A 27,634-nucleotide genomic window follows, 5' to 3' on the forward strand; every position below is an offset into this window, starting at 1 on the left:
GACTGAGCCACACCTCTGCAGGGCCACTAAGGAGGGGCAGAGAATGGCTCGTGGTGCTGCCCGCCCAGGCCCCGTCCGCAGCCAGAGCCCAAAGGACCTGTGCAGGCAGAGACCACAAAGAGAAGTCCCAGTCATGCCCTGCCCTGACCCGTGTCATGCCTGATGGTGCTTTTTCTGCCAGACCCTGATACACATGCGCTAAATACTATAGGTAAGCTGTTGGGCCAGGCAAACACCTACATATGCTTTTTAAATTGCCCTCTCTCTCCCTCTCTCTCTTCCTCTCTCATATACATACACACACTGTCTCTCTCTCTCTCTCTCTCTCTCTGCCTCTCCCCTCCGGAATCTAGAAGCCCTAAGTAGACAGAGCACCCAGCCGTGCCCAATCACTGCAGCAGGGGCTTCACAGGACAAACGCAAAGTGGCAGAGAACGGAACTCGAACTGCGCTTAAGACTCTGCAGACATGGAGTTGAGGCACAGCTTTGCCATTGAGGTTGAGGCACAGTTTGTCACTTGGGCCAATGGCAAACTCTCTGGAACTCATTTTTCCCGACTGTAAGAGGGAGTAATGATAGAATCAACCTGATAAGAATGTTGGAGGGACTAAATGAGATGAGGCTTTTCAAGCACTTGCACGGTGCCTGGCATACAGTAGAAGCACGTATTAACTGCTGATTATCATCATCACCCTCCTTGTTCTTATTAATAGTCTATCACCTAATAGGGAATAGGACTCAACCTCCAGCACTAGGACGCGTGCTCGGGAAGAATGGCCTGTGCTGCTGAGCTGCTGAACTCTGCCTTTGCTGCTCCGTGACGCCTGCATTTGTCTTCCATCCCCAGACACCTGCGTTTGTCTTCCAGCCCCAGGGAGTATTATGTGATGCTTCCCAAACACGGCCTATGATCTTCCTTTCCTCCCTCAATCTTCTTGCTTGGTGTTGGGTGTCAGCTCATAAATGTGATGTGATTTCAACTCTCAAGCAGTGATAACCTATTAGCAGAGATAAGGCCTGTTTAGGAACAATAACAACATGACCCAGAAAATGAGAACAGATAAGAGCTTTGGCGAGAGGGACTGTGGGGAGGAGCTGGCCTTTAACACATCCTCTGGTAAGAAACGACCATCTAAAAGCAAGTTCTCACACAAATATAAATGACTTGAGAACTGTCAGGCACAGATAGAAACCTACTCTGATTCCTGTATAATTTTCTAAGTTTAAGAAACAGAACTGGTCATTTTGTAAAAGTAGAAACCAACCCTTTGCATTTCCCCAGTTTCCTCAGTCTCTGGGCACTGTGGTATCAGAGCTGGTGCAGGCCTCTGTCACTGGCTAGGATATCAGGTGACCTTCCTTCAGGCCTCTGTCACTGGCTAGGATATCAGGTGACCTTCCTTCAGGAGAGGTGCCTGCACCTCGCAACAGCCTCCAGGGTGCAACATGGCCCTAGGGACGGGGTTAATGGACAAGGATCCCTAGAGATGAGCAAGTGGCTCAGCCAAGCCCTCAAGCTGTTCAGGCAGTGAGATCCTGGTAATATTAACACTCTTCTCTGATGTCTGACCTTTCTGGAATTCCACAGGCTCATCCAGAGTGACTGAATAACAGCCAGGAACTGGGTCAAACTCTGAGAGGAAAATTCCATGCCGGTGCCCACAGAGGTTCCCCTGTGGGTCTGGGCTTGGCTCTGCTCTGCAAGGCGGAGGCAGCCAGGGCCCAGCTTGGAGTGTGAGCCTTCTGTCCCACAGCACCAGGCTCTGCAGGAGCTGTGGGTCACTTCAGACAAGCAGACAGCCCTCCCTCCAGCAGCTGTGGCCTGCTCTGCTGCAGAACCCACAGAAGGCAAACAAAGTGCAGACCTGCCAGCTTTTACCCAGAGCTTTCAGAGCATATGACCTCCAGACCGAGTCCCCCCTCACTCCCACCCTACAAAGCCTCAGTGGCTCCCTATGGGCTAGGGTCAGGTCCATACCCTTTCCTGACTTGCAAGGACCCACATGCTCTCCCTTGCACTTTCTCTGCGCAGCCTCTCACAGCTGACACCCTGGGCAGGTTAACGGCCTGTCATTCCTTTAAGAGGCCAGACTTTTTCCTCCACTGGGCCTCTTCTGGTACCTTCTGCCTGGAGTGCTTCCCGTGCCTGGCTTGCAGCCTGGCAGTGTGGCCATGGCCACCCCCAGGCAGATGATGGCCCCTCACCTTCTGTGCACTCAGTATCTCCCCATCGCAGCACTCCTCACACTGTTCTCCAAGTGTCCCTGACTTATCTGTCAGGAAGGACAGACAACAGGGGTGGGGGTGGGATTAGCACCCACAGTCAGGACAGTGAATGCAGGGCTGTGTGGGTGGTTTGCCTCTGAAACCCCAGCACCTGCGAGTGCTTAGCCCAGAGTAAACCTTCCATAAACACATTAAATGAATCAGTGAATGGATGGATGGATGGATGAGTAAATGAATGAATGAATAAATGAACTTTTGGATGTGAAAAAGGAAGAGTCCTGGTGGCTGTAGTTCAGGGTTCCTGGAGCAAGAGGGAGGCTCCAGATTCCCCAGGGACAGTAACCCAGGGCAGCTGGCCCTGGTGCCTCCAGAAGCTGTCTACCTACAAATGCCCCCTCTGTCTGCCATTCAGCCTCATCTCACTGCCACAGCCCCTCCACAGCAGCTGCTTCTATGGAGCCAAGAATACCAAGGTGCTTCACCAGCCTCGTTATTTCACATGGCAACTCTCCAAGTCAGAGCTATGGTCCATATAGCCCAAGACAACCCTAACAGTGGGCAGAGAATCGCTCCAAAACTACCAGATTTTTCTTCTGTTTCTACTTGGAGATGCCTCGACAAGTCCATGGACTTTTGATTTTCCCCACCACAAAGGCTACGCCACTGATCATCCCTAAGTGGGTTACAAAGAGCTACTCAAATTGGTCACCATCATCATTATTAATGCCTTTCTAATTCTTTCCTGTCACAAACTTCTTCTTCCATAGGAAGGTGAGAACAGATTGGATGATGATGGACTTGGGGCCTTGCACTCTGCCTCTGTGAGTCACAGTCAAGAATGCTTGGGGAGGGATGCTCCATATGGCCAGAGCCCAAGCCAGCCGGGAACTGGAGCCATCCCTGGGGCACCAGGGAATCCTCTTTACCTCCTCCTCCTGCTGCTGCCAGAAAACTGCCTTTGAGACAACCTGATTGTTCCAGATGGTGTCGTTATTTTTGTTTATGTTACTATTTATGTTCATAAGTAAACAGTAACATATACAAGCATACGTAGATAGGTACATACACATATATTCTTATATACACTGTAAATGTTTTTGAAATGTATCACAAGAAACTTTATGGTAATTGCCTTTGAGTGAGGACAGGGACCACAGGCAGGGCATCGACACAGTATATCCTCAGGTAGTTTTGGAAGCTTCCTATGTTCATACATTACCAATTTTTGACCAATTAATACACATTTTAAACAATTAACCTTGAACCATCTGATCATACAGTGGTTACTCAAGCTGAGTATTGTTATCTTGACTTAAAACCTGTCTCTGAACCAACAGTGAGGACCAAATGCTATCAAGATTAAGAAACCAATCATCTGAACTTAGCTGACTTCCAGGACTTCATTTTTTAAAGAGCACAGTAATTTTTGCAGGAAATAATATCAGCAATATATTTTGCCTCTACAGATTCTTTATAAATTATGACACATTAATATTTGGGAAAGTAGACAAAAACATCTCAAATAAAAATGAATCATCCATTTGAAACACTTTTATATCCTTCTGTAGTCATTGGCTGAATCACAAACTGTACTTCTGCTAAAAAAAAAAGGAAGAAGAAGAAGGAGAAGGAGAAAGAAGAAGAAGAAGAAGAAGGAGAAGGAGAAGGAGAAGGAGAAGGAGAAGAAGAAGAAGAAGAAGAGATACAAAAGACAACTGAGGCCGCACCAGGGCTGGGCTTCACCCTTCTGTCAGAGCAGCTCTTGTTAAAAATTTTAAAAAGGAATTTAAAATAATGAGAACAGTAAAGCTCTGAGTTTATCCATCCTTAAAACATAAAGATAGAACTCAAGTTTCCTCCTTATCACATCTTCTTATACTAACCAGGGTCCAGCCTTTCCTCACACACTACGATATCCTGCTCTTCATTCCCAGGGCACCACTAGGGTCTTGCTTAATGGGCAGTGACCAAAGGTGGATGCAACATTTCAGCTGTAATCTGGTCAGGGCAGAGGCCTCCACCTCCTTTATTCTACCCACTATACTTCTATTACTGCAACCTTGGGACAGGTCTCACTGTTGGCTCACTGCACATTAGCTGATCAGAGCATGGGCTTTTTCTCTTTAGTTTACTGCTGTGTCCCCAGCTCCTAGAACTGTGCCTACCACATACTAGGTGCTCTAAAAATAAGCATTTGAAAACTAAAGCACTTAGGCATTTTTCCTTAGGAGCCTTCACCAAATCAGATCGCCCCATCCTCTACACAGTTGATTGGTCCATGATTGAATACTAAGGGCTGGACTTTACAGTGACTTCTGGTAGTTCTGTCCTTTAGATGTGGCCCTTTGATCTAGCTTTTGGATCTTGTCCCTCTCATGTGGCATGTTAGTTATTTACTGCAACACTGGGTCATCCCAACTCTGCATCTTTCCCAAGTTGGGGGAGAGAGTAAAACAGGACCTCGGAAAACTTGCTTTAAGAGGCAGAGGAGGGGCAGGTATAGAAATAGCTGTCGCCCGTGGTGGTGTGTGAGAAGCGCCTTGAGAGAGGTACACGAGAAGCAAGCCAAGGACATGGATCCTGGGGAGGGTGGTGGACTGCACTGGGCCTGGAAGGATGGGGCAGACTCATCTGGCAGGGCCTGGGGTGGGGCAGCCATGTGAGAAAAGACTCAGAGCTCTGGGGTAACGCTGGTGCTAATAAAATCAATACTGATAATACTAATGCAAATGAGAAAGGGTTAACTCTTCCCTATGGGTTACATAATGGAGTGCTTTTTGTATTAACCCACAAATGCCCCACCCTTCATGGAAGGGATGATCATTCTAGGAGAAACTGAGGCCCTAAGACATGAAGCTGCTTGCTTGGATCCTGCCAGCTCACAGTAGCTACATCTGACTTTGAACCCACATCTGCTAACTCTAAGAGCCACACCAAGAAAGCAAGGAGCCCAAGCAAGAAAGAGCCAGCAGGATGGTTTCTCCGGAGGGTGATGAAACTGTTTATAATCTTGGACACTGGATATGGAAGTCTGGTCTATCCTTTTCAGGTGGTGGGAAGGGGTGTGTGTTAGGTTAAGCCCTTGAGCTGTAGGAAGAACAGAGGAGACACAGCCAAGGGAAATGGGTCGGAGGCTGCCTCCTCAGCCGAGGCCAGAGGTCTGGGGTCAGGGCTTAGGTGGGAGAGCAGAAGACAGTTCACAGGGCCTGGAGCTGGTGAGATGAGCTGACTGAGGACAGGAAGGAGGCAAGGCAGCTCTGGCAATGCCCACCAGGAGGAGCGGTGGGGAAGGCACTGAGCCATGAGTGAGGAAGGACTGCCCAACCTACCTTGATAAGAAGGCAAACTGTGGTGACAGACAAACGTAGACCAGGCCCAGGCGCCACCATGGACCAGCTGTGTGGCTGCAAGCAGATTACCAGCCCTCTCTGAACCTCTGTCAGGTAGGTCACATACCTACCTCCTCCACTGGCCATGTGAAAAGACCACCTAGGTGAAGTGCTTGACAAAGCACCCACTTGTGGCACCTGACACGTAATCACCAGCAGCCTCCTGGTCTCCTGATTCCCTTCTCTGTAGTCCCACATCCCACTAAATGTGTGAATCACCTTCCAGGAACTGACACTGGCCCCGCAGGCCTGCTGTGGGCTTACTTTAAGACCTTCCTTCTGGTAACTCTGGGAGATACAATCCAGGACACCTTTATATTTGTTTAAATAAACCCCATCAGCTTGGAGTCGACTTTTCACAACATCCATAGGAGTCGCTGTCCCCCAAGAAATTGCTCCTGCAAAGAGAAAGAAACAGGTGTCAGGGGCTGGCTCCTTAGGATCGGGAGGGGCCTGGCTCCTTGCGGATTTCTACCATTTAGAGATTCATTAAACCGGGAGAAGGGACAGAGCTCAGGATTAGAACCCGCAACATTTGTTTCTGATTCCCGCTTGCCACTCGCTGTGAGACTTGGCAAAACTTTCCTCCCTTCTCTAAGCCTCGGGCTTCTCGTCTGTAAAATGGGGCGGCAGTACCTATCTTTGTGGGGCTGTTTTGAGGACCAAATGAATTGATGAACGTGAAGCACTGAGCACAGTGCCAGTCCACAGCCAGTGTTCAAGACGTGGCAGTCTTTATTACCAGTTTTTATTGGAGAAAGAGTAACAGGCCCCACAGGTACTTGGCAGCACCTTCCCAGGGCACTGGAAGAGAGCCCAGGGTGAGGCATGAGGCTGAAGGTTCGCAGCTTGCTGAGGGCAGGATTTACTCTGAACCCAGAGAAGCTAAACATGCACATGCAGACAGGCTGCTCACCAAGGAAGGGCCAGCCTGGGCGTTGCAAAAACAGAGCAGGGACAGCTTTTTGAAAAATCTCTTTTCTTTTTCAAGTATGTGGAATAGAAGCCTTGGGATCACGTGCCACTAGGTCATCCTCATGGGATACGCTCAGGTAAGGAATTCTACGAAAACAATGCCAGGCTACTATATAAACACAGAAATTCATATATTCCTAGATGAGGAGAGAAAAACAAATTGATGTTAAAGTCCAGGGCAACTGGTTTGCATGGTTTGTAATTGCTGCCCAGTAGCTCCCAAAGGAGACCTTAGACTGTCCTTGGCCCTCGGCCTATCCTGGACTCTGGTCCCCTCAGCCTCCTGCCCTTGGTCCTCCAGGAGCCTCTCTAAACCTGTGCCTTCTGCCAGGACAATGGGACCACTTCCCCGGGTACTGCCCTGGTGCACTCCCTTGTCCCTCAGCCCATGGGAAAGGGCATCACAAAATGGGATTTGCCTGCCAGGCCATTCACACCTGCTTTCTGCAGAAGTGAGAGCAGATGGGGCCTTGCAGTCTTCTCTGCCAGTCGGTGCTGACTGAGCTCTTACTAGTAGCTGGGCATGAGCACAGGCACCTGGAGGCCAGAAGGTGAAACTGTAGTAAGGTGGCTAAGACATCAGCTTCATTATGTGTTTGCTATGAGCTGACAGCATGGCAAATTGTGATGATGAGGAGGAGAAAGAGAGGGAGGAGGAGGAGGAGGAGAGGGGGAAAGAGAAAGAGGAGGAGGGGTGGAGAAGGAGGAGGAGGAGAGGGAGGAGGAGGAGAGGGAGGAGGAGGAGGATTCATGATTTTCTTCTTTCTGTTAGATCTTTCCCATCACATCAAACATGCCATGATGCCAGCCTTCTTAAAAAGGTATCCTCTCTTGACTTCCATAACCCTTCTGGCTATGGCTCTGTTTCTCTGTTCCTCATTACAGCATAGCAGAACCCTCAGAAGAGTTGTATATACTTGGGTGCACCAATATCCTTCATCTCATTCTTTCTTGATCCCACTCCATCAGGTTTTTACGCCCTTCTCTCCATCAAATGGCCCTTACCAAAATCCCCAGTGGCCTCCACATTGTTAAATTCAGGAGGTGCGAGAGTAGCAGGTACAAAGGCCCTGTGGTTGGGAAAGGGCCCGCCATGGTCAAGTTGCAGCAGAGACGAGTGTGACTGGAGAAAGTGAGGAAGGGGAGAGGAGTAGAAGTGAGGTGGGTGGGGAACAGGGAGCTAGATCACTGAGAGCCTGGAAAAGCATTGCAAGGATGTCAACTTTTACCTTAAATGAAAGAGGGATGTGGTGCAGGATTCTGAGCAGGGAGGTTAAGAAGCCAGGCCATGGCCACAAAATGATGAAGTGTGGATTTGAACTTAAATCTTTCTGGCTGCAGAGTCCTTGCTATACTGTCAGCACCAGCTGTGTGACCTGGGATTGGCTACTTAACATTTCTGGACCTGAGTTTTCTCACCTGTGAAATGGGGAGACTGATTCCTGCCTTGTAGAACTAATGGCATCCTTACATCACAAAGGTTGCATTTAATAAACTGAACCATGATAATGGATTTCCTTTCCAAAGCTTAGTAATGCCTGACACAGAGTATGTGTTCAAAATATATCCATTGCTTGAAAGTCAAATGGGCTCAAATGGGAACTGCCATTCTCATAGCTGCATAGGAAAAGGGATGAGGCTGAGGTGGGAGAGGGCCAGGGTCACAGTAGGTACCTAACAAATAATTGTTGGGTGAGTACCTAAATGTGCCCTGCCCTCCCCCTGGGCTGAGAAGGGCATGGCAGTTCCCCAGCTGTCCCACTGCCGTGGCCTGCACAGGGGTGTGGCTCCAGCTGCTGCTGCCCTTACCTGCCATGCCGCCCGCCAGCCATACGGCACAGGGGCTGGGGCCTGTGCAGGCCTCAGGTGTGATCCATTCACTCAGGAACACGTAGGGGATGAAGTAGAGGCAATAGCCTGGGACATCCCTCAGCAGCATGGCACTGGCCCCCCGGTACAGCCCTGCCAGGCCCTCACTCCTCACAATGGATGTAATGCAGTGCACGGGTCCCTGGTAAGCTGGCTGCTCCCCAGGAGCCACTGCCTTGGACTTCAAACCGAGGCTGGCTGCAAAGACAAGGGAGAGAAGGTGGCAAGTGACCCAGGGCATAAGAGACTGGACATTCCCTGACACTGGAGCCAGCCCAGCCCTTTGACAGTTCCCTCTCATGTAGCCCATCAGCTTTTACCAAATCTGATCTTGGCAGTTCAAACCAGGATACTGAGGTCCCAACAAGAGCCCCTGCCAATATACACAGCCAGACTGGGGACAATCTCAGCCACATGATAGAACACCAGTTACTTTAGGTCAATACCACTACTTTTGAAGCAGATGTGACTTCAGAATGTCCAGAATCAATTATGACAAGCCACATTAAGCTCTTTTTTGAAGCTAGAAAATCCAACATGTTGTGTGTGTGTGTGTGTGTGTGTGTATGTGTCTGTGTACACACTTATGCACAGTGTGGCAGGGCAAAATGTATATGAGATTTGGAGCCAGACTGTCCTGGCTGCAAATCCTAGCTCTACCGCTTATTGAAAATAATTTATAAATTATATATAAAATTTTAAATCTATAATTTTATAAAAATATCTACTAAGAACTCAAACAAATTTACAAGAAAAAACAAACAATCTCATCAAAAAGTAGGCGAAGGATATGAACAGCCACTTCTCAAAAGAAGACATTTATGCAGACAACAGACACATGAAAAAATGCTCATCATCACTCACCATCAGAGAAACACAAATCAAAACCACAGTGAGATACCATCTCACACCAGTTAGAATGGTGGTCATTAAAAAGTCAGGAAACAACAGGTGCTGGAGAGGATGTGGAACCTTTACACTGTTGGTAGGACTGTAAACTAGTTCAACCATTGTGGAAGACAGTGTGGCGATTCCTCAAGGATCTAGAACTAGAAATACCATTTGACCCAGCCATCCCATTACTGGGTATATACCCAAAGGATTATAAGTCATGCTGCTATAAAGACACAGGCACACATATGTTTATTGCGGCACTATTCACAATAGCAAAGACTTGGAACAAATCCAAATGTCCATCAGTGATAGACTGACTGGATTAAGAAAATGTGGCACATATACACCATGGAATACTATGCAGCCATAAAAAAGGATGAGTTCATGTCCTTTGTAGGGACATAGATGAAGCTGGAAACCATCATTCTCAGCAAACTATCGTAAGGGCCAAAAACGAAACACCGCATGTTCTCACTCATAGGTGAGAATTGAACAATGAGATCACTTGGATACAGGAAGGGGAACATCACACACCAGGGCCTGTCATGGTGTGGGGAGAGAGGGGAGGGATAGCATTAGGAGATATACCTAATGTAAATAATGAGTTAATGAGTGCAGCACACCAACATGGCACATGTATACATATGTAACAAACCTGCACGTTGTGCACATGTACCCTAGAACTTAAAGTATCATAAAAAAAGAAAATAAAAGTTAAGCACAATAAAAAAGAAAATAATTTATAAATTATATATAAAATTTAAAATCTATAATATTTATAATTTTATAAAAATAAAATAAATAATTTTATTAAAATTATTTGGAAATAATTCGAAATTTACCTTGGCAAGTCAGCATTTTCAGCTCATTTCCTTACGTTAAAAGAGGGAGAGGTTGTCATGAGTGCAAATAAAGTAATACATGTACAGTGTCCAGCATGGTGATTTGAACATTGTAGGGGCTTAATAAGTTATCAACTGAGACCAAAGTTGCTGACATGAATTGGTGGCAGGACCCACAGGTTGGAGAGCTGGGTATATTCTCAGTGACTTACTCCAGCCCTGGCCAGGCTGTGCCCTGAACAGTTGTAGGGCAGAACTGGGGCTCTTGGCCCCCAGAGTCCTGGGACCCAGGGCTGCTATCTTCTTGTCTAATCTCAGTAGTCTATGCTGGCAGCTCAGGGATTGTCTCCAGGTTCTTCTAGGCATACACATAGCCAGCAGAGACTGCCTCTCTCTCATTTGCTACCCATCTCCTGCTCTGATGCTTGTCTTCTCTGCTATGGACCTTCCTCTGCTATGGATCCTTCTCTGCTATGAGGCTTTGATTCATGACCAGACAGACCTTCCAGACCCAGTGCAGATAAAGTAGGCTCTTGTTCTTAACTTTCCCTTCTCCAGGAAATAACATAATGTGACACGACCAGGAAAGAAATAGAATAAAGTTTGTCTGTGACCACAAGCCTATTTTGCCACCTGAGTTTAATTCTCTGCATAGTGTTTCAGTTTGGTTTTACACATGCTGGTAAACAGGCAGACAGCTTTCATCATATAGGTCAATGTCCAAGTCCCCCAAACAGTCCATCTTTACCAGCGGAAATGTTAGGAGCATTCAGCTTCATGACTCCACAGCCTAGAGATTGGAGAATAAAGCGCAATCTGTACTTTAACTCATCCCAGAAGCAGGTGAGGTTGAAGGGGAGGCTTCTGTGTGCCTGGGAAGTGTGCTTGAACAAACCCATGCTGTATTTTCCATCTGCGAGTGGGGAAGGGAGTGAATCCCTGCCATAACCATTAGGCCAGCTACAGTGGGGGCAGGAGATGGAGCCAATTTCTTCTACAGTGGATCCCATAGGAGGTGAGCCGGGATGGTAGCCACCGTTGGGGGCACAAGGCCCCTCTGAGCAAGATCAGACATGATGGCCTTTGAAAGCCCACTGAGAGATCACTAGGCATGCCTTCCTCTTCCAAATCCACGGTGCTACTGCCTGGTTCATCTGAGGAAATTTTGCCGTTAGACAGAATAGATGTCATTGTCCCAATGTATAATCTTTGCCTGAGCCTCTTTCATCTCCAGGTAACACTGACTTGACCCAGAAGTCAAGGTTTTCATGAAGCAACTGTGGGTAAATAGTGGCTTTCAGGAGTTACTGATTGAAGGAGAGGATCTTGATAACAATCTGCTTGTTTGAAAGCACAGATGTTGGGAAAACACTCACCAAACCTCCAACTGGCCTTGTCAACAAAATTCCTGTACTGTTTTCCTTTTCTCTGCAGAGTAAGCAATCAGGAAATTCTCTCTCATTCTCCCAGGTTTGCCACATAACCAATCTAGCTTTTATTGCTTTGGAATTACCCATTTATGGCTGTTAGTGCAGTATAATTATCACGGTGATCCCATCACCAGGATACTGACACAACTCCAAACTGACCCAAGTTTATAGTGTGAAGCTCTTGGAATCTTTCTAGCGCCTTCATTCCCAATTTTTTTTGAAAAAACTTTTTATTTGGAAATAATTCCAAATTTGCAAAGGAAGCATAAAAAGCAAAACAGTATAAAGAATGCCCATACATACCATTTACCCAGATTCATCCATTGCTAACCTTTTACCTCATTTGCTTATTTTTTGTGGGTTCTCTCTCCCACTCTCTTCACTTCCCTCCCTTCTCACTCGTGTGCATTCAATTCAACTGAATCAATGTAACTGTCCCAGTGTCTAAACTTTGCCCAAGCCCCATTCATTTCCAGGTAACAGCGACTTAACTAGGAGTCAAGGTTTTCATGAATCAGCTATGGGTATGATGTGGCTTTCAGGAGTCATTGATTGAAAGAGGGGATTCTGATGACAACGTGTTTGCTTGGAGGTGCAGATGTTGGAAAAACACCTATCAAACCTTGAACTGACCTTGGCAACAAGACTCAAACCTATCCTTTTTCTTCTTTTCTTCCCAAGGTAAGCAATAGGGAGTGTGTGTGTGTGTGTGTGTGTGTGTACATATAGATGTATTTTTACACATTCATACATAACTATTTTCTAAACTATTTCTGGGTGAGTTACATACTTGATGGGTCTTTACCCCTAAATATGTTGAAACATATTTCCTAAGAATGGAGATATTGTCTTACATAAGTATAGTACAATTATCAGTTCCGTATAGCTACAGTGACAGTACTTAATCTACCATCTATAATCAAATTGTCATTTGATCTTCATGGTGCTCTTTATAGCATTTTCCCCTCCAGGATAGGATGCAGTGCTTCAATCTGGAACACTTCCATAGCCTTTCTTTGTTTCTTGTGACACTGACATTTTTAAGAGTACGTGACTCCTCTGCTTGTTAATAGAGCTTTACTGATTTGGGGTTTGTCTGACATTTCCTTACCACATTGTGGCCATGCAATCTTGGCTGGACCTCCTCCCCAGTCTTAAGTCTCATTCTCAAAAGCCCCTGTTCTCCTCCTCTGGCCTCTTATTCTTGTTTTTATCAGTTTGTTTTTTAATTTAGGTATCCTTTTTATTCAATAAAAGGTAAAGCTCTCAAGTGCACGATTGACAAGTTTTTACAATTGCATTCACCTATGTCATCACACTCTACAGTGGAAGTGACTTCTTTTTTTTTTTTTTTTTGAGATGGAGTCTCACTGTGTCGCCCGGGCTGGAGTGCAGTGGCCGGATCTCAGCTCACTGCAAGCTCCGCCTCCTGGGTTCACGCCATTCTCCTGCCTCAGCCTCCCGAGTAGCTGGGACTACAGGCGCCCGCCACCTCGCCCGGCTAGATTTTTGTATTTTTTTAGTAGAGACGGGGTTTCACCGTGTTAGCCAGGATGGTCTCGATCTCCTGACCTCGTGATCCGCCCGTCTCGGCCTCCCAAAGTGCTGGGATTATAGGCTTGAGCCACTGCGCGCGGCCTGGAAGTGACTTCTTATATTTGAAATAAACTGTTTTGTTTACAGTCCAGTTAGGAAGAGCAGTGATTCCACAGGCTACCTATCCTCCCCTGATTTTCAAGGTAAAAGAACTCTGTGGTATCATGAGGTGTCATTCATTGAGAAGCAACCTTTCTCTGGGGCACTGGTTATAACTTACAAGTCCACCAGCACTGGCACTACCAATGGTGGTATGGATGATTCATAGTGGGCCCACAGAGCAGAATGGCATCAAAGGTAGCTATTATAATTCTACGCATAAATATACCTGAGATAAAAATGCATCACACCACCACCATTTGTGAGGCCCAAAGTCAGACAAACCTAACATGATGATGCACTTATCACTTATACTGATTTTCAATTCAACAGCAAGAGTAGGAGCCATAGAAAACTATGACCAGTGTAAGATAGCCCTGCTGATAAACGGGAATAAACAGAAAAGCCTTCTGGAAAACAGTAGAAATCTCCACCAGTGGCCCATGTGATGCTAAGTGCTCTCTGGCTTGTGGGGGTGGCAGAGTCGGGGGGATGCCAGGAAACTCGGCTGATAGCCTCAGGAAAACACTGAATCAGAGTTCTTGGTACTCTGATACCATGGGACCAATTTTAGTTTGTGAAAACCCAATTTTGATGACTCTTAAAAGCTGATTTGGAAAGTTACTGGAAAGTCAGTCTTGGAAATACGCACAACTGAGATCTGTGAACTTGCATGTCCTTTGTCCAAGGAACCTGAGGAAGACTACGAGGTGCCGGATCAGGACACAGCTCACAGGGAACTGCCAACTCCCAGTCCATTGTTCCTGAACCTTCAGGGCATACATGTATATGTGAAAGGATTGGCATTAGGTATATTTCCTTCTTAAGTGAAGTGTACCTAATTTCTCCAATTAGAATTTTTTATTCTGTAATGAGGATAAAAACATTAATCAAATTTTGATCTTTTGTAAATCATGAGTGCTTTGCATTTGAGACCAACCTTTGCTGCCTCTCCAGATCAAGGGCATACGTTTTATTAGGATAGATATGGATTATGTACCTCAAAAACTGTTGCCTCTCTAGATCAAGGGCATGCTACCTTTTATTAGGATAGATATGGATTATGTACCTCAAAAACTCAGGATGCCTGTGACTTCCTTCGTTTTCCCAGCTTCAATTAGGGCCATCTCAGGCCCCCTGCACCTATGTAACCAAGACTAGCAAGATGTCCAAAGTCAATGAAAATAGCAACCCGCTGCCCTAGGACGTGGAGGAGGGCCCAGGCCTCCTGCCTTATCCAGCTCAGACCTGGCCAGCATACCTAAACCCACAGGCCATAGCTATCTGGCTTTGCAGCTCTCTGTGAAGTGCTAGTGCCTCACTGCTGGCCTCCTGTTTAGCCTGGGAGGTAAATGGTAGATGCTTAGAAAGTAGATGCTTCTGCAGGGAGTTTTATTTTGGGGGGTGGGGGTTGTAGGTCCAGGTTTCACCAATCCTAACAGGTACCAACGCAGCCATCTCTTAGGGCACATCCAACTTCAGAAGGGCTGAGCTGGGCTGGACACAGACTGGGGACACCAGATCTACCACTATTGCCCCTCTTCCAGAACCCAGGGACCCAGCCACAGAAAGTCACTGTGCCTTCCTTCACAGACACAAAGATGTTCCATTTATTTTCCTTTCTCAGTCAATGCTATTCAATGTCTTCAATGGGCCATGACCTTGGAAACAGTAAGGCCAGCAGAAACACAATGGCTGGCCACTGAGGGAAGCAGAGCTGGCCCTCAGGAGCACAAAGGCCTGGCCACTCTCTGGAAGAGAAAGTGCTCCCAGCCTCCTCTGCTGTGTGGGTATGTGGGTGGTGGAACAGGAACACAATGTAATTTCTCAAGAGGCCACTTTCTACAGAAACTCCTTGACAAATCAGCCATCCACAAATAAGGATCTGTGGGTCACTAGTCAGGGATGTGCAGGTTTTCACAAGGGTTCTATGTCCCGTAAGGCTCAGCCAGTGGGAGTCATTTCAAGGCACCCCAGAATCCATGAGCATTATGCATTGACAGAATTCCTACAATGTCTCATACATATGTGCCCATTTTTCTCATACGTGTAGGTGCTATCACAGGTAACACAATAACATTTTACTTAAACATACTAGTAATCCATAGCAGCTTCTTGACATATTTGTTTTCTTAGTCCACTAACACTTAAAAGTACAGCTGCTGTTTGATGGGTTGGACCACATTTCCCATATTAACAAGGCACTCTTAGAAAAAGGGGCCTGCAGCCCATGCCAGAGGCTGTGCCCCTAGTATGGCTTGCCTCTGTTGCTACTGTTTTCTGAGCATGTTGTTTTGCACTTAGTGTGGCGGTGAGTTTCCTATTGACAGGAATCATACACTGTGGCCCGAGTCCCATAAATATCTCAGCATCCACTCCATGGACAATGGAGCACCTGACTTAGGCAGGTCTCAGCACTCCCAAGACTCACACCCTTGGCATTTGTCAAAAGGCTGGCCCTGACTGATTCTTGGGTCAGAGGCTTTGGATATTAAAGGAAATTCCAAAATCAGGGTCCCACCTACAGCACCGCTTAGATGTGATGGAAGCATCCAGTAATGTGGCTGTACATCCTCCAGCGGACAGGCTGGCTTTAACATCCTCAGTTTGGGTTTGAGCTTGAACAGGCTGGTAGACCCCTCAGATCACTTCCCAGGATGTTACCAGCTGGGAAGCTCCTACCTAGTTCCTGTTGCTAAGAGTCCAGCAGTTTACTCATGACCTGAGAGGCCCAAGATAGGCAGATGATTTCATAGAAAAAGCCCTGGATTTGCATTCCTGTTCAGTTGCTATTTAATGTACAACCCCATGCAGGAAATTCAATCTCACTGGGTCTCAGTTTCCTCATTATCTGTGAAAGGGGAAGAATAAGTGGCCTGTCCAACTCATTTGGCTTTTATGAACGTGAAAAGGGAATGTTGACAAATGTACTTTACTGAAATGCATGCCATGCAAATGTCCCTTACTCAAGGCAAATAGTTCTTATTCCTATTTTTATCACCCTGTCCTTATATGACTCGGGATTCTGGAAGTGCTGGACCTGCCAACTTCAGGCAGCTGTGGCCTGCAGCCAAGTCTACTGAGGGAGATCACTGTTGCCCACACGGGGCCAAGAATGACCAATACTGGTGTTAAGTCCAGAAATCAGGACAATACTTGCTGTTGTCAATTGCTTTAAATAAACGTGTGTCACCAATGTACATAATTTGTACAATGGTATATTATGCACTACCTTTAATGTCTGGTAACCATGTGGGACAACTGTTTGAAAAGGACAAACTGTTCAAAGGGTTCTAACTAGTCAAACCATTCAGAACAAGGACTTCTTTGGAACTGCATGGCTATATGCTTGGCCTCTCTACAGACCTCCTCACTTCACTCCTGGGCTGCCATTGCTCCAGCTCTCACTTGCTGTTGGCAACCCACAGCCTACTTAAGAAGGCCCAGGCTATACAGGCCTGGGTTGTCTTCAGGTTTTTGGGTTCCTTTTCATGCTCCAAGGGTTCCTGCCTTTCTGAATAAGCTTTCATCTTCAAGGGTTGTGTGTCCCTTCAGGGATTTTAACATCAACAACCCCTACCCTGTACTGGGAAAGTCTTGGAAAATCTGCTGTTCCTTCCCAAGGTCAACCTGCCTAGAGAAGAATATTTTCCTTGGTTGCCACACATCTTCAAAGGAGCAATAAAACCACGTTGCTAAAGAGACAAATGGATGCACTCAGGGCCTCAGAGGCACAGCTGATGACCTCCTAGGCAGGCATCTCTGAGGATTCAGGGAAACTGCAGAAATGTTTTTGCTTTATTTTGTCACCATGCAGATTCTTGTGCTCAGATGGCTTTTTGGTCTCACCTGCTGAGACCCACCTCTCAGCTGGCCCTCTCTGCTGTTACCATCCAGCCCAGCTTGTCTGCTCTTAGCATGTCCAGAAATTAGGACCTTCTTCACCTCAAATCCTGGCCACGCTCTGATTCCTTTCTATCCAGATTGTCTTCAGTATGATGGAGCCAGGTCTTCTGACATCAATTCCCTCAACTTCCTCCCACTTGCCCTCAAGAATCTCTCTGCATTTTTACTTTCTTTCTTTCTTCTTTCCCAACTTGGAAATGAATGCCTTTTCCTTCTCCATTGCCCTCTGTCTTTGTCCCCATCATCACCCCAACTTTAGCAATTTTCCCCTCCATATGCTCCTTCCTCCTACTTCAGTAACTCCAATTTCTCAGGACTCAGTTTCTAGGGGTCATAGAGTTGCATGTCCTGGGGTAATTCCCCACCTCCGCAAGGGACAGCTATGTGAGCAAGGACAAATTATGTAATTCAGCCTCGGTTTTCTCATCTGTAAAATAAAGATGATAAGTGGGCCTATTTCATAGGGTTGCTGTGATGATAATGGAATGGGCATTAACATGGTATAGCTCAATACATGGTATGAGCTTGATAATTTTAACTGCAGTTATTAGTGTTACTGTAACTCTCTGCTCCTTCTCAAATTCCTTCAGTAAATCTTCTTTTTGCTGCCATCTTCTGCCTTATTTGCAGCTTACTTGGTGTTTGCATCTAATGTCACAACCTCAATGGTCACTTCTATGCCTATTGCACTTGTGCCTCTACCTGCAGCCCTGATGCTTCCAGGTGTAGTCTCACAGGCACCTCACACTACACAGACCAGGCCAAACTCATCCTCGTCTCACTCTAGCCTGCCCCTCCAGCAGCAGCCACAGTAAGCATTGATTGATTACCTGCTCCATGCCAAGAACCGTCTTACGTGTTTCATTTGCTACTTAATTCCCTGTGTGGGGGTTCCGCTTGTCTCATTGTCATCCAACTTTGGGATCTTCAGTCATTGTTGACACTTACCTCTCTCCTGCTTATGCCTAAAGCTCGGCCTGCTGCTTCTATATCATCAGGGCCTCTGGATCTGCCACCCATCTCTGTTTCCAAGCCCAGGGCCCCAGGTCAGTGGCTGCAGCCTTCAAATCAATCTACCCACTACTCTTCCACCCCTTCCAGAGGCGTTTCCTCTTCTCCACCACAACTCTGATTGCATCATTCTGGTGTCCAAAGTGCTTTACTACCTGCTGAATATAATCTAAGCCTACCCTCGGTGAAGAAATCCAAGTTCTTCCCAACTCACTCAGCATCTTCCAAAACCCCCACTGTCTGTGCATTGCTTGTCTGTGCTAACCAAAGGCTCCCTTGTCCCACCATGTGCCTACATTTTCCTGCCACAGAATCTTCCCCTATGTTGTTCCCACAGTGTTAAAACACTTCTCCATCCCATGTCCCCATCTCTAAATGCTACGTAGAACTAAAAGACATGGTGAATGGCCACTTCCTTTCTGCAGGCTTCCTGATACACCAAGCCAGAGTCAGGGGTTCCAAAGCCTTTCATGAGGCCTTTCTCATTGAAGCACACATCTGGCTCCCCACCAGACTGCGGGCACCCTGAAGGCCGGGGCTTCCAACGCTTCTTTATCCACTGTGCCTGCCTCAGAACAGGGGCTCAGGAAATGCTTGTGAATGAACAATTCACAGTGAATTCAAACAGGTGTAAAACTCAGCCCCTTGCCTCCAGTTGTGCCTGGTGCAATGACTAGGATAGTCAGCATAGAGTTAATGTTCCGTCCTTCCCTGATCCTCCCAACTCCGACCTCCTGTTATGTAGAGGGGCTTTGTGATCTGCACATTAATTAGGCTTTTAATGGAAACACAGATCTAAACACTCCCAGATGGGGGAGGAGTGAGTGTCATTAACCATGAACTTCTAGGAAGGACATAGCTCAGGCAGCAGAGGGACTACTGGTCTGCAGGGCCACAGCCCTGACTTCTAGCTCTGGCTCAACAGGCCACCTAGTTAGGCTCATGCCCATGCAAAGGGCAGTGATTTTAAAAGGAAGGGTTTTTTCACAGGTGCCTTACTGTCACAGGCACATCCAACTGAACACAGGCCAGTGTCTCCCTGCTTGCCAAGTGGCAGAGGCCCCAGGAGAATACCTCTGTTAATTTGGAAGCATTTACACAGGGCAGAATTACGGGTTACTGTGCAATGGCAGTCAGCGCCAATTGGAAATTCCCTTTAAATGTAAGCAGCCACTTATATGATTTGGTAAAGCTCTTCTGGATAACAATTTCATAATAAGTACCAAGAATGTTAACAATGGCCACACCCCTTAACCCACTCATGAATCAAAGAGCCCACACATTTAGGGAAATAACCCTAAATAAAGAGAACTCTTTATGAATATATTCGCTGATCACATCACTATTTTTAAAAGAGGAAAAACTGCAAACAACCTAAATATTCACCAGTAGGAAGATTGTTAAATAATACATTTACAATAGCTAACATTTATTTCACATTTTCTATGTGCCAGACATTGTGCTAAGGTTTTCATGTATAATACATTTCATTGCATCCCAGCTATAAAGTAGCTATTATTGTCGTGCCTGCTTTGCAGATGAGTTAACTGAGGCTCGGTGACATTAGGTGAGTTGTCCAACCTTTTTTGGGTTCAGTGGAAGTAGAATTAGAAGCAGGTAGTCTAATTCTGGAAGCTTAATTCTTACCATACTACATAGACCCTTTCAGTGTGTGTGTGTCTGTGTGTGTGTGCATGCATGTGTATTTGATGGACTAGTGCATATCCATTTTAAATATTGCCCATCTACTTAAAAAAATTTATATGCTATTTTAATAACATGGTTAATGTTTCTGTTATAATGCTGAGTTTAAAACAGGACAGGAAATTGTCCATATAGCATGATCACAGCTTCTTAAAATCTTTAATCTATGTATACAGAATGGAAAAATAAACACATTAATGTGTTACCAGTGGTTGTAATTGCATGAATGGGTACTTTCTACCTCTACTTTCAATGTTCTGTAGCTTGTAGATTTTCAACCATGGATCACCACTAACAGACAATCAGGAGGGGCTGGCTGAATATACACTGGCTGTATATTTGCCAGTCCCCCAACCACCTGAGCTGGGCTCTCACCTCACTGTGGCCTCCAGTCCACCTGTCACATGTCCCAAAGCGAAGAAGCCAGAGACCTCTTGGCACCTGGCTTCCATATGTGTGTGCTGTCTCTCATATCACATAGGATCACCCTGGAAGTGGACTGGCAATCCTGAGGCAGAACCACAAAACCTGATCAGTCTCACAAGCCCTGCCCAAGGCTGCCTAGCAATGCCCACATGAGCAGAGTCAACACATGGATTGGGCCTGACCCAGGGCACAGACCACAGGACTGCAGCCATCCCCAGCCTCATTCTATGCAATTCACACAACTTTGGGTTATATAGCTCTCTGTTTTTCATTGAATTACATGATCATTCCAACCAAAATATCTCACGTAAAAATCTACCTATTTGCCTTCTCTTAAAAATCAGAGGATTGAAGCACATCAGGCCACAGGGCAACATTCAAAGTGGGGTTGTGGCCATTCCCTTGGACAGGATGTGGGCCCAGCTTGCCACAGTCCCCACTACTCCCAGCTGTCTCTCAGACACTGAAGCTGTCACATTAGGCTTGAACTATGCTTTTCTAATAGCAGACTGAGGCAGAAGATAAAATATGTTCTGTGTCCAGGTTTCAATCAAAAGAGGAAAAATGAAACATAGGTTAGGAGAGCTGTGTTCTCAAGAAAAATGGGAGAGGATTCACTTCCCCAGATACCTCTTCTCACTTATGAAACTACTTCTGCAAAACTTAGATCAGTGAGAAAATTATGGCAGTGGGGGCAACCTAATCTAGCCAACCCCCCTTTTGACTTTATCCTTCAAGCTGCCTTGATTATTTCTTGGCTTAGGCTGAGCTAACTTTGCCAGACATTCAGTTTATACTTTAAATGATAATCGCCCTTCCCTAAAAGTAATGAGAGGTCAACAGGCTAGAGGGAGGAAAGGAGCCTGAATTCTGCTAAGGTATAGACATAAAGGATTGCCAGTCATCACTTTGGAGGTCACAGATATGCAACTTCCCCAATTACTCCTGCCAATAACATCACTGCAGGAACAATCAGCATTGTGAAACCCACGATTAGCCCTTTGAGATATCTTTTCAGGCTTTTTGCATGTCTGACACCAGTGGCACCAACTCACCAGCCCTGCTCCTGGACCCACCAACCCTGCTCCCGTGGCCCCACCTAGAAGCAACAACATGCATAGGAGGACCATTTCCCACACCTCTATGATTGCATGCCAGTCAATCAGCAGCAAGCACCCATTGCCTAGCCATCTCCATCCCTTCCCACAAAACTGCCTTTGAAAAAAGCCCTAACCTATAAGCCTCCTATGAGATTGATTTGAGGAATAACTCTGTCTCCTACGTGGTGTGGCTGGCCTTGTGTCAAACAAACTCTGTATTTACTGCAAGGCTGAGGGAGGTGATAAGATTTGGTTGTGTCTCTACCCAAATCTCACCTTGAATTGTAGTTCCCATAATTCCCATGTGTCATGGGAGGGACCTGGTAGGAAATAATTGAATCATGGTGGTGGGGTCTTTCCCATGCTGTTCTCATGACAGTGAATAAATCTCAAGAGATCTGATGGTTTTATAAAGAGGAGTTCCCTGGCACATGCTCTCTTGCGTGCTGCCACGTAAGACGTGACTTTGCTCCCCCTTCACCTTCCGCCATGTTTGTGAGGCCTCCCCAGCCATGTGGAACTGTGAGCCAATTAAACCTCTTTTATTTATGAATTGCCCAGTCTCAGGCATGTCTTTATTAGCAGCAAGAGAATATAGGAGGTTATATGTATGTTAGCTCCCTGTCCTGATGAGTCTCTGAGTTTTCTATCTCTAGCCTAGAGGGTTCCTGAGGAGCAACTGAAAGAAAACTACATTTCTTCTCATTTTCTGGAGGGATTCCTGGCAGAAAACACTGCCTGGTGACTCTTTGTCAGCCTCCCCTCCCTTCCCCAGTAGTTAATCCTGTCCAACACCTGCTGTCACCAAAGTTCTTCCCCCAAGCAACTGAGGGCAAGGGAGATCAGAGGGGGCAGCCCAGTGCCACAGAATTCACACCCATCCCTTGGAACCCACAAGCTGTGCCCATTACTTGGACAATGTCATTTTGGAGACATGCTCCCAGCCTACTTCTCCCTAAAGTTTGAAGCTATTTGTGTGCATGACAATTTTTTGCAAAGGCCCAGGTGGCCCAATGTTATCAACATTGTCATAACCTCAGCTTCTACAAATTCTGGGGCAAAAGCAGAGATGGCAACAGTGGCTCTGAATCAGACCTCCTCCACCTCCCACTAAGGGAGGGACCTCAGGGTATGAAACCTCTCTGTGCCTCAGTCTCCCCATAGTAAATCTTCAGGAATTGGGTTGTCGTAAATATTAAACACATGCCAAGCTCCTAGCATAGTGCTTGGCACACAATTAGAGTTCAGTAAACATGGGCTACTTAGCTACTACTGCCAAGACCATTCTTATTCAGCCCAGATCACAGAAACTTGCAGGGACACGGCAGAGGTGGGTCCTCCAATCTCGGCTTTTACTCTCCCTCCACTCACTCGGTGAACCATCTTTGTCTTTGGCTTTGCTCTTTGTGCTAAGCCCATGAGCCCTGGCTCTAAGGACTCAAAGCTTTGCAGGGTTGAGAAATATTTGCCCACAGAAACCTCCCATGCCTCTTACTAAAAGCCTTCTCCATGTTCCCAAAAGGCAGGTCTCCTGGCACACAGGGAAGAACAGAACAAACCCATGTTCATTTTCTGTTGCTGCCTCGGGGGTTTATTTAAGAGAACCGGTTTCCTTCTGGCACCACAGATGAATAAACAACCTGAGGCCACAGGCCATGGGCAGATTGCCATACAGGAGGCTCAGGGAATCTTACCTATCCTGAGACATGTCAGCACCTCCCATGGCTCCACAGGGTCCCTGTGTTCTCACTACTCAGAGCCTTACCCAAAAGACAGGGCCCTTTAAGGATCTTGACTTCCCGGATGGGAGATCTGGAGGGCCCCAGGGAGGCCATGTCCCAGGCTTCCACGCCTAGACAAGGCAGGCCCGAGTGGCCCTTAGCACTACCTGGGCAGGTACACAGCCGTACCTCCAGGCTCTCCTCCCAGCCCTTCTCCCACCCTGCTCCCAAGCCCTCCTTGACCCCAGCCTGAGATCCCATTCTATTTCCCTACCATCATGGTTTGTAGGGACCCAGTTCCTCTCTGGTTCTCAGCTGGATACGGCACTGTAACAGAGACAGGATGCAGTCTTTTGTTTACCACTGCATTCTCAGCACATAGCCCTGCACCTGGCACCCAGTAGGTGTATAACTATTGTCTTGCAGATAAGTGAACAGAGATGGCAGTCATATCTGCCTCATGCTGTTATGGTGGGTATTAAAGAAGGTGATGGGTGGACAGTACCTTACGTGGTGTCTGGCACACAGTGAGCATGTCACATTGGCAGCTGCTAATGGTGGCTGCTCAGCTCCCGAACACTGGCCAGGAGCTGTGCACCCTGTTTGGAGGCCATGCTTGGGTTCAGCCACTCCCTTGACTGCCTCCCATTCTTCCTCTAGTCTCCCAATGCTTCTAGCCTGGCCTCAGGATCCCCTATCACTCAGGGCCTGGTATGACACCATTCTAGCACACTGTACAGGGAAAGCTGGGGTGGAGGTGGGCAGGACAGAGGATAGAACAAGATGTTGTCAAGAAACCTTCAAATGTCCCAGACTTTCTTAAGGGAAGTATTTCTTGGGAAACACCTCTCTTGGTGTCTAAGCTGGCTGAGGGCCCACAACAGATACTTGCAAACAGACACTCACAAACCTACCCCCATTTCCTCCCCTTCCAGGGACAAGGTGCCAGGTGGTAAAGGAGGCAGGGCTGCTCCCAGCAGTCAAAGAGCCTCATTGCTGAGCATTTTCCAACCCCTGAACCCCAAACAGTTTTAAGATGTATGGCAATTTCCTTTCCCCTAAGGTAAGCTTTTCTGAGGCAGTCAGGATAGAGCAAACAGCCAGCATGGGGCCTGGATGCCTGGGTTCTCAGCCTGCTCATGACAGCCTTCATTCCTCTACCTCTTTGCTTATGCCTCTGGGATGGGACAGATCAGTAAAGGTCAAACATTCCTCAGAGGTGCTACCCTTGTGTCAAATTGAATTGTACCAAGACATGACTCAATATGCTGAAGATGAAGGTGAAGATCTGCCGGTCCTGTGTCTCCCTGATGGCCCCATTTGTTTTCCTGCATCTCCCCACGTGCTGCAGTGGCCACTGGCCTTGGGGCATGTGACACACAGCATTGGGGCAGCCAGGCCTCAGGCCCTCCATGCGCCCCAGCAAGGAGCAGCAGCACCATGCTTAGAGAATGTGCAGACCCTGTCCTGGGCAGCTCCGGGGCTGGGGCTGGGGATGCTAGGCTGGGATGCTCCTGAGCAAGCTGCTGGGGCTCTGGCTGTGATACATGCTGAAACCCAGCCTCCCTGGGCAGAGAGGTCACACAGGGACTACTTAGAAGGTTGCCAGGGAAAGGAGTCTTCTCCACAAGGGCCAAGATCAAGCTGGAGACTGTCAGCCCCATCAGATGTCTGAGGTGACAGGAAAGGACTCTGGGTCCAGTTCTTCCATTACACAGGAAAGGACTATGGGCCCAGCATTTCCATTACACGGAAAAGGAGCGTGAGGCTCAGGTCTAACCTGAGGAGACAGGGAACTGAGTGGTAGAGCTGAGAATCAAAGTACCTCAAGGTACTGAAATACGTCTCCTACCACTGCAAGCCTATCCTTCCTCCAGAGCCGGCACTCTCTCTGCTCTGCACAGCAAGTGCCTTCCTGTTCTTTCTACCCTCCTTTGGGAAAGCCTCTGCCAGGAAAGATGCAGAAAACTCTTTCCCAGTGAGGAGGAATGAGAGATAAGGTTTGTGGTGCAGAAATGGCTACATCGCACAGCAAGAAGTGAAACTCTAACAGGAAAGGCAAGGGCTGAAGGACAGGCAAGGGCAGGTAAGGGCAGGAGATGGATGGTCAGGAGCAAGGCCTTGCCTGCTGCACTTCCTGGCATGTGGGCCAGGTGAGGTCGGGACTCTGGGCTTTTGGATGAGACATACATGCATAGGAGTCCCAACTCAGCTGGGGCTAGCTTCGTGGGGATGAGACCAGTGTGTTCATCCAAGCACCATGCTTGACTTAATGCTTTGCTGTTGCCATTGTAAAATATGGCATAATTTTTGAACAAGGGGCCTTAGCATTTTGCAATGGGTACTGCAATATTTCCCTGCAGAAACCTCCCATGCCTTACTCTCACTGGTGGCTCTCACTCACCAGTGGCTAATCGTGTGTTCTTGAGTAACTGTTTTAACCTCTGGGAGCCTGTTTTCTCATCCGTAAAATGGAGATAGCAGCACTGCCTCACAGAATTGTTACAAGATGAATTAAGAGAACATATGTAAAGTTTCTAGCGAGTACCTGGCACATACAAAATACTTAACGACAGTTACTGCTTCAGATTAAATTGTATTAAAACCACACCTTGTTTTATTGTACTTCACTTCATTTCACTTCACAGATATTTCATTTTTTACAAATTGAAGGTTTGTGGCCAGCTTGAGTCCAGCATGGCTGTCGGCACCATTTCTCTAACAGCATGTACTCACTTGATATCTCCGTGTCACATTTTCATAATTCTCACAATATTTTCAATCTTGTTGTAATCATTATATCTGTTATGATGATCTGTGATCTTTGATGTCACTAACATCCTTGTTTTGGGGCACAACAAGCTGCGTCCATATAACATAGTCAGCTTAATCATGGCTATTCCAACTGCTCCACCAACAAGCCAGCCATTCCCTATCTCTTTCCCTCTCTTCAGGCCGCCCCGTTCCCTGAGACACAACAATATTGAAATTAGGCCAATTTGTAATCCTACAATGGCCTCTAAGTGTTCAAGTGAAAGGAAGACTCATAGTGTCTCACGTTAAATCAAAAGCTAGAGATGATTAAACTTAGTGAGGAAGGCATGTTGAAAGCTAAGACAGGTCAAAAGAGCTAAGCCTCTTTTGCCCAAGAGTTAACCAGGTTGTGAATGCAAAGGAAAAATGCTAGAAGAAAATTAAAAGCACTACTCCAATGAATACACAAATAATAAGACAGTGAAATATCCTTATTGCTGGTATAAAGAAAGTTTGAGGCCGGGCGCGGTGGCTCAAGCCTGTAATCCCAGCACTTTGGGAGGCCGAGATGGGCGGATCACGAGGTCAGGAGATCGAGACCATCCTGGCTAACACGGTGAAACCCTGTCTCTACTAAAACAAAATACAAAAAACTAGCCGGGCGAGGTGGCGGACGCCTGTAGTCCCAGCTACTCGGGAGGCTGAGGCAGGAGAATGGCGTGAACCCGGGAGGCGGAGCTTGCAGTGAGCTGAGATCCGGCCACTGCACTCCAGCCCAGGCAATAGAGTGAGACTCTGTCTCAAAAAAAAAAAAAAAAAGTTTGAGTAGTCTGGATAGAACATCAAATCAGTCACAACTTTCCCTTAAGCCAAAGCCTAATCCAGAGCAAGGACCTAACTCTCCTCAATTCTCTGAAGGTGGAGAGAGGTGAGGAAGCTGCAGAAGAAAAGTTTGAAGCTGGCAGTGGTTGGTTCATGAGGTTTAAGGAGAGAAGCCATCTCCATAACATAGAAGTGCAAGGTGAAGCAACGAGTGCTGATGTAGAGGCTACAGCAAGTTATCCAGAAGATCTAGCTAACAGAATTGATGAACATGACTATATTCAGCAACACGTTTTCAATGTAGACAAAATAGCCTTCTACTGGAAAAAGATGACTTCAGGACTTTCAGAGCTAGAAACGAGACATCAATGCTTGGCCTCAAAGTTTCAAAGGACAGGCTGACTCTCTTGTTAGGGACTAATGCAACTAGTGACTTTAAGTTGAACCCAGTGCTCACTTACCATTCTGAAAATCCTAGGGCCTTTAAGAATGATAATCAATCTGCTCTGCGTGTTCTAGAAAAGGAACAAGGCCTGGATGACAGCACATCTGTTTACAGTATGGTTTCCTGAGTATTTTAGGCCTGCTGTTGAGACCTACTGCTCAGAAAAGAATATTCCTTTCAAAATATTACTGCTCATTGACAATGCATCTGATAACTAAGAGTTCTGGCGGAGATATACAAGGAGATGAATGTTGTTTCCAGGCCTGCTAACACAGCATCTATTCTGCAGCCCATGAATCAAAGAGCGATTTTGACTTCCAAGTCTTATTACTTAAGAAATATATTTCTTAAGACTATAGTTGCCATAGATAGTGATTTTTCTGATGTATTTGAACCAAGTAAATTGAAAAACCTTTTGGAAAAA

At 46.7% G+C, this 27,634-nt stretch overlaps 1 protein-coding gene across 2 annotated transcripts in view; it reads right to left on the minus strand.

Moving 5' to 3' along the window:
* Positions 1 to 27,634, minus strand: part of SLC25A48 (solute carrier family 25 member 48) — a 53,559-nt gene that overhangs the window by 8,520 nt on the left and 17,405 nt on the right. For both annotated transcript variants that reach the window (XM_033181154.1, XM_033181153.1), the window contains exons 5-6: positions 8,401 to 8,658; positions 5,881 to 6,014 (exon numbers count right to left, since the gene is read on the minus strand). In XM_033181154.1, coding sequence (XP_033037045.1) covers positions 5,881 to 6,014; positions 8,401 to 8,658 — 392 coding nt within the window. The remainder of the gene's footprint in view (positions 1 to 5,880; positions 6,015 to 8,400; positions 8,659 to 27,634) is intronic.

The sequence above is a fragment of the Trachypithecus francoisi genome, unplaced genomic scaffold, assembly GCF_009764315.1.
Source record: "Trachypithecus francoisi isolate TF-2019V2 unplaced genomic scaffold, Tfra_2.0 Lachesis_group2, whole genome shotgun sequence".
In the NCBI taxonomy this organism is placed as follows: domain Eukaryota; kingdom Metazoa; phylum Chordata; class Mammalia; order Primates; family Cercopithecidae; genus Trachypithecus; species Trachypithecus francoisi.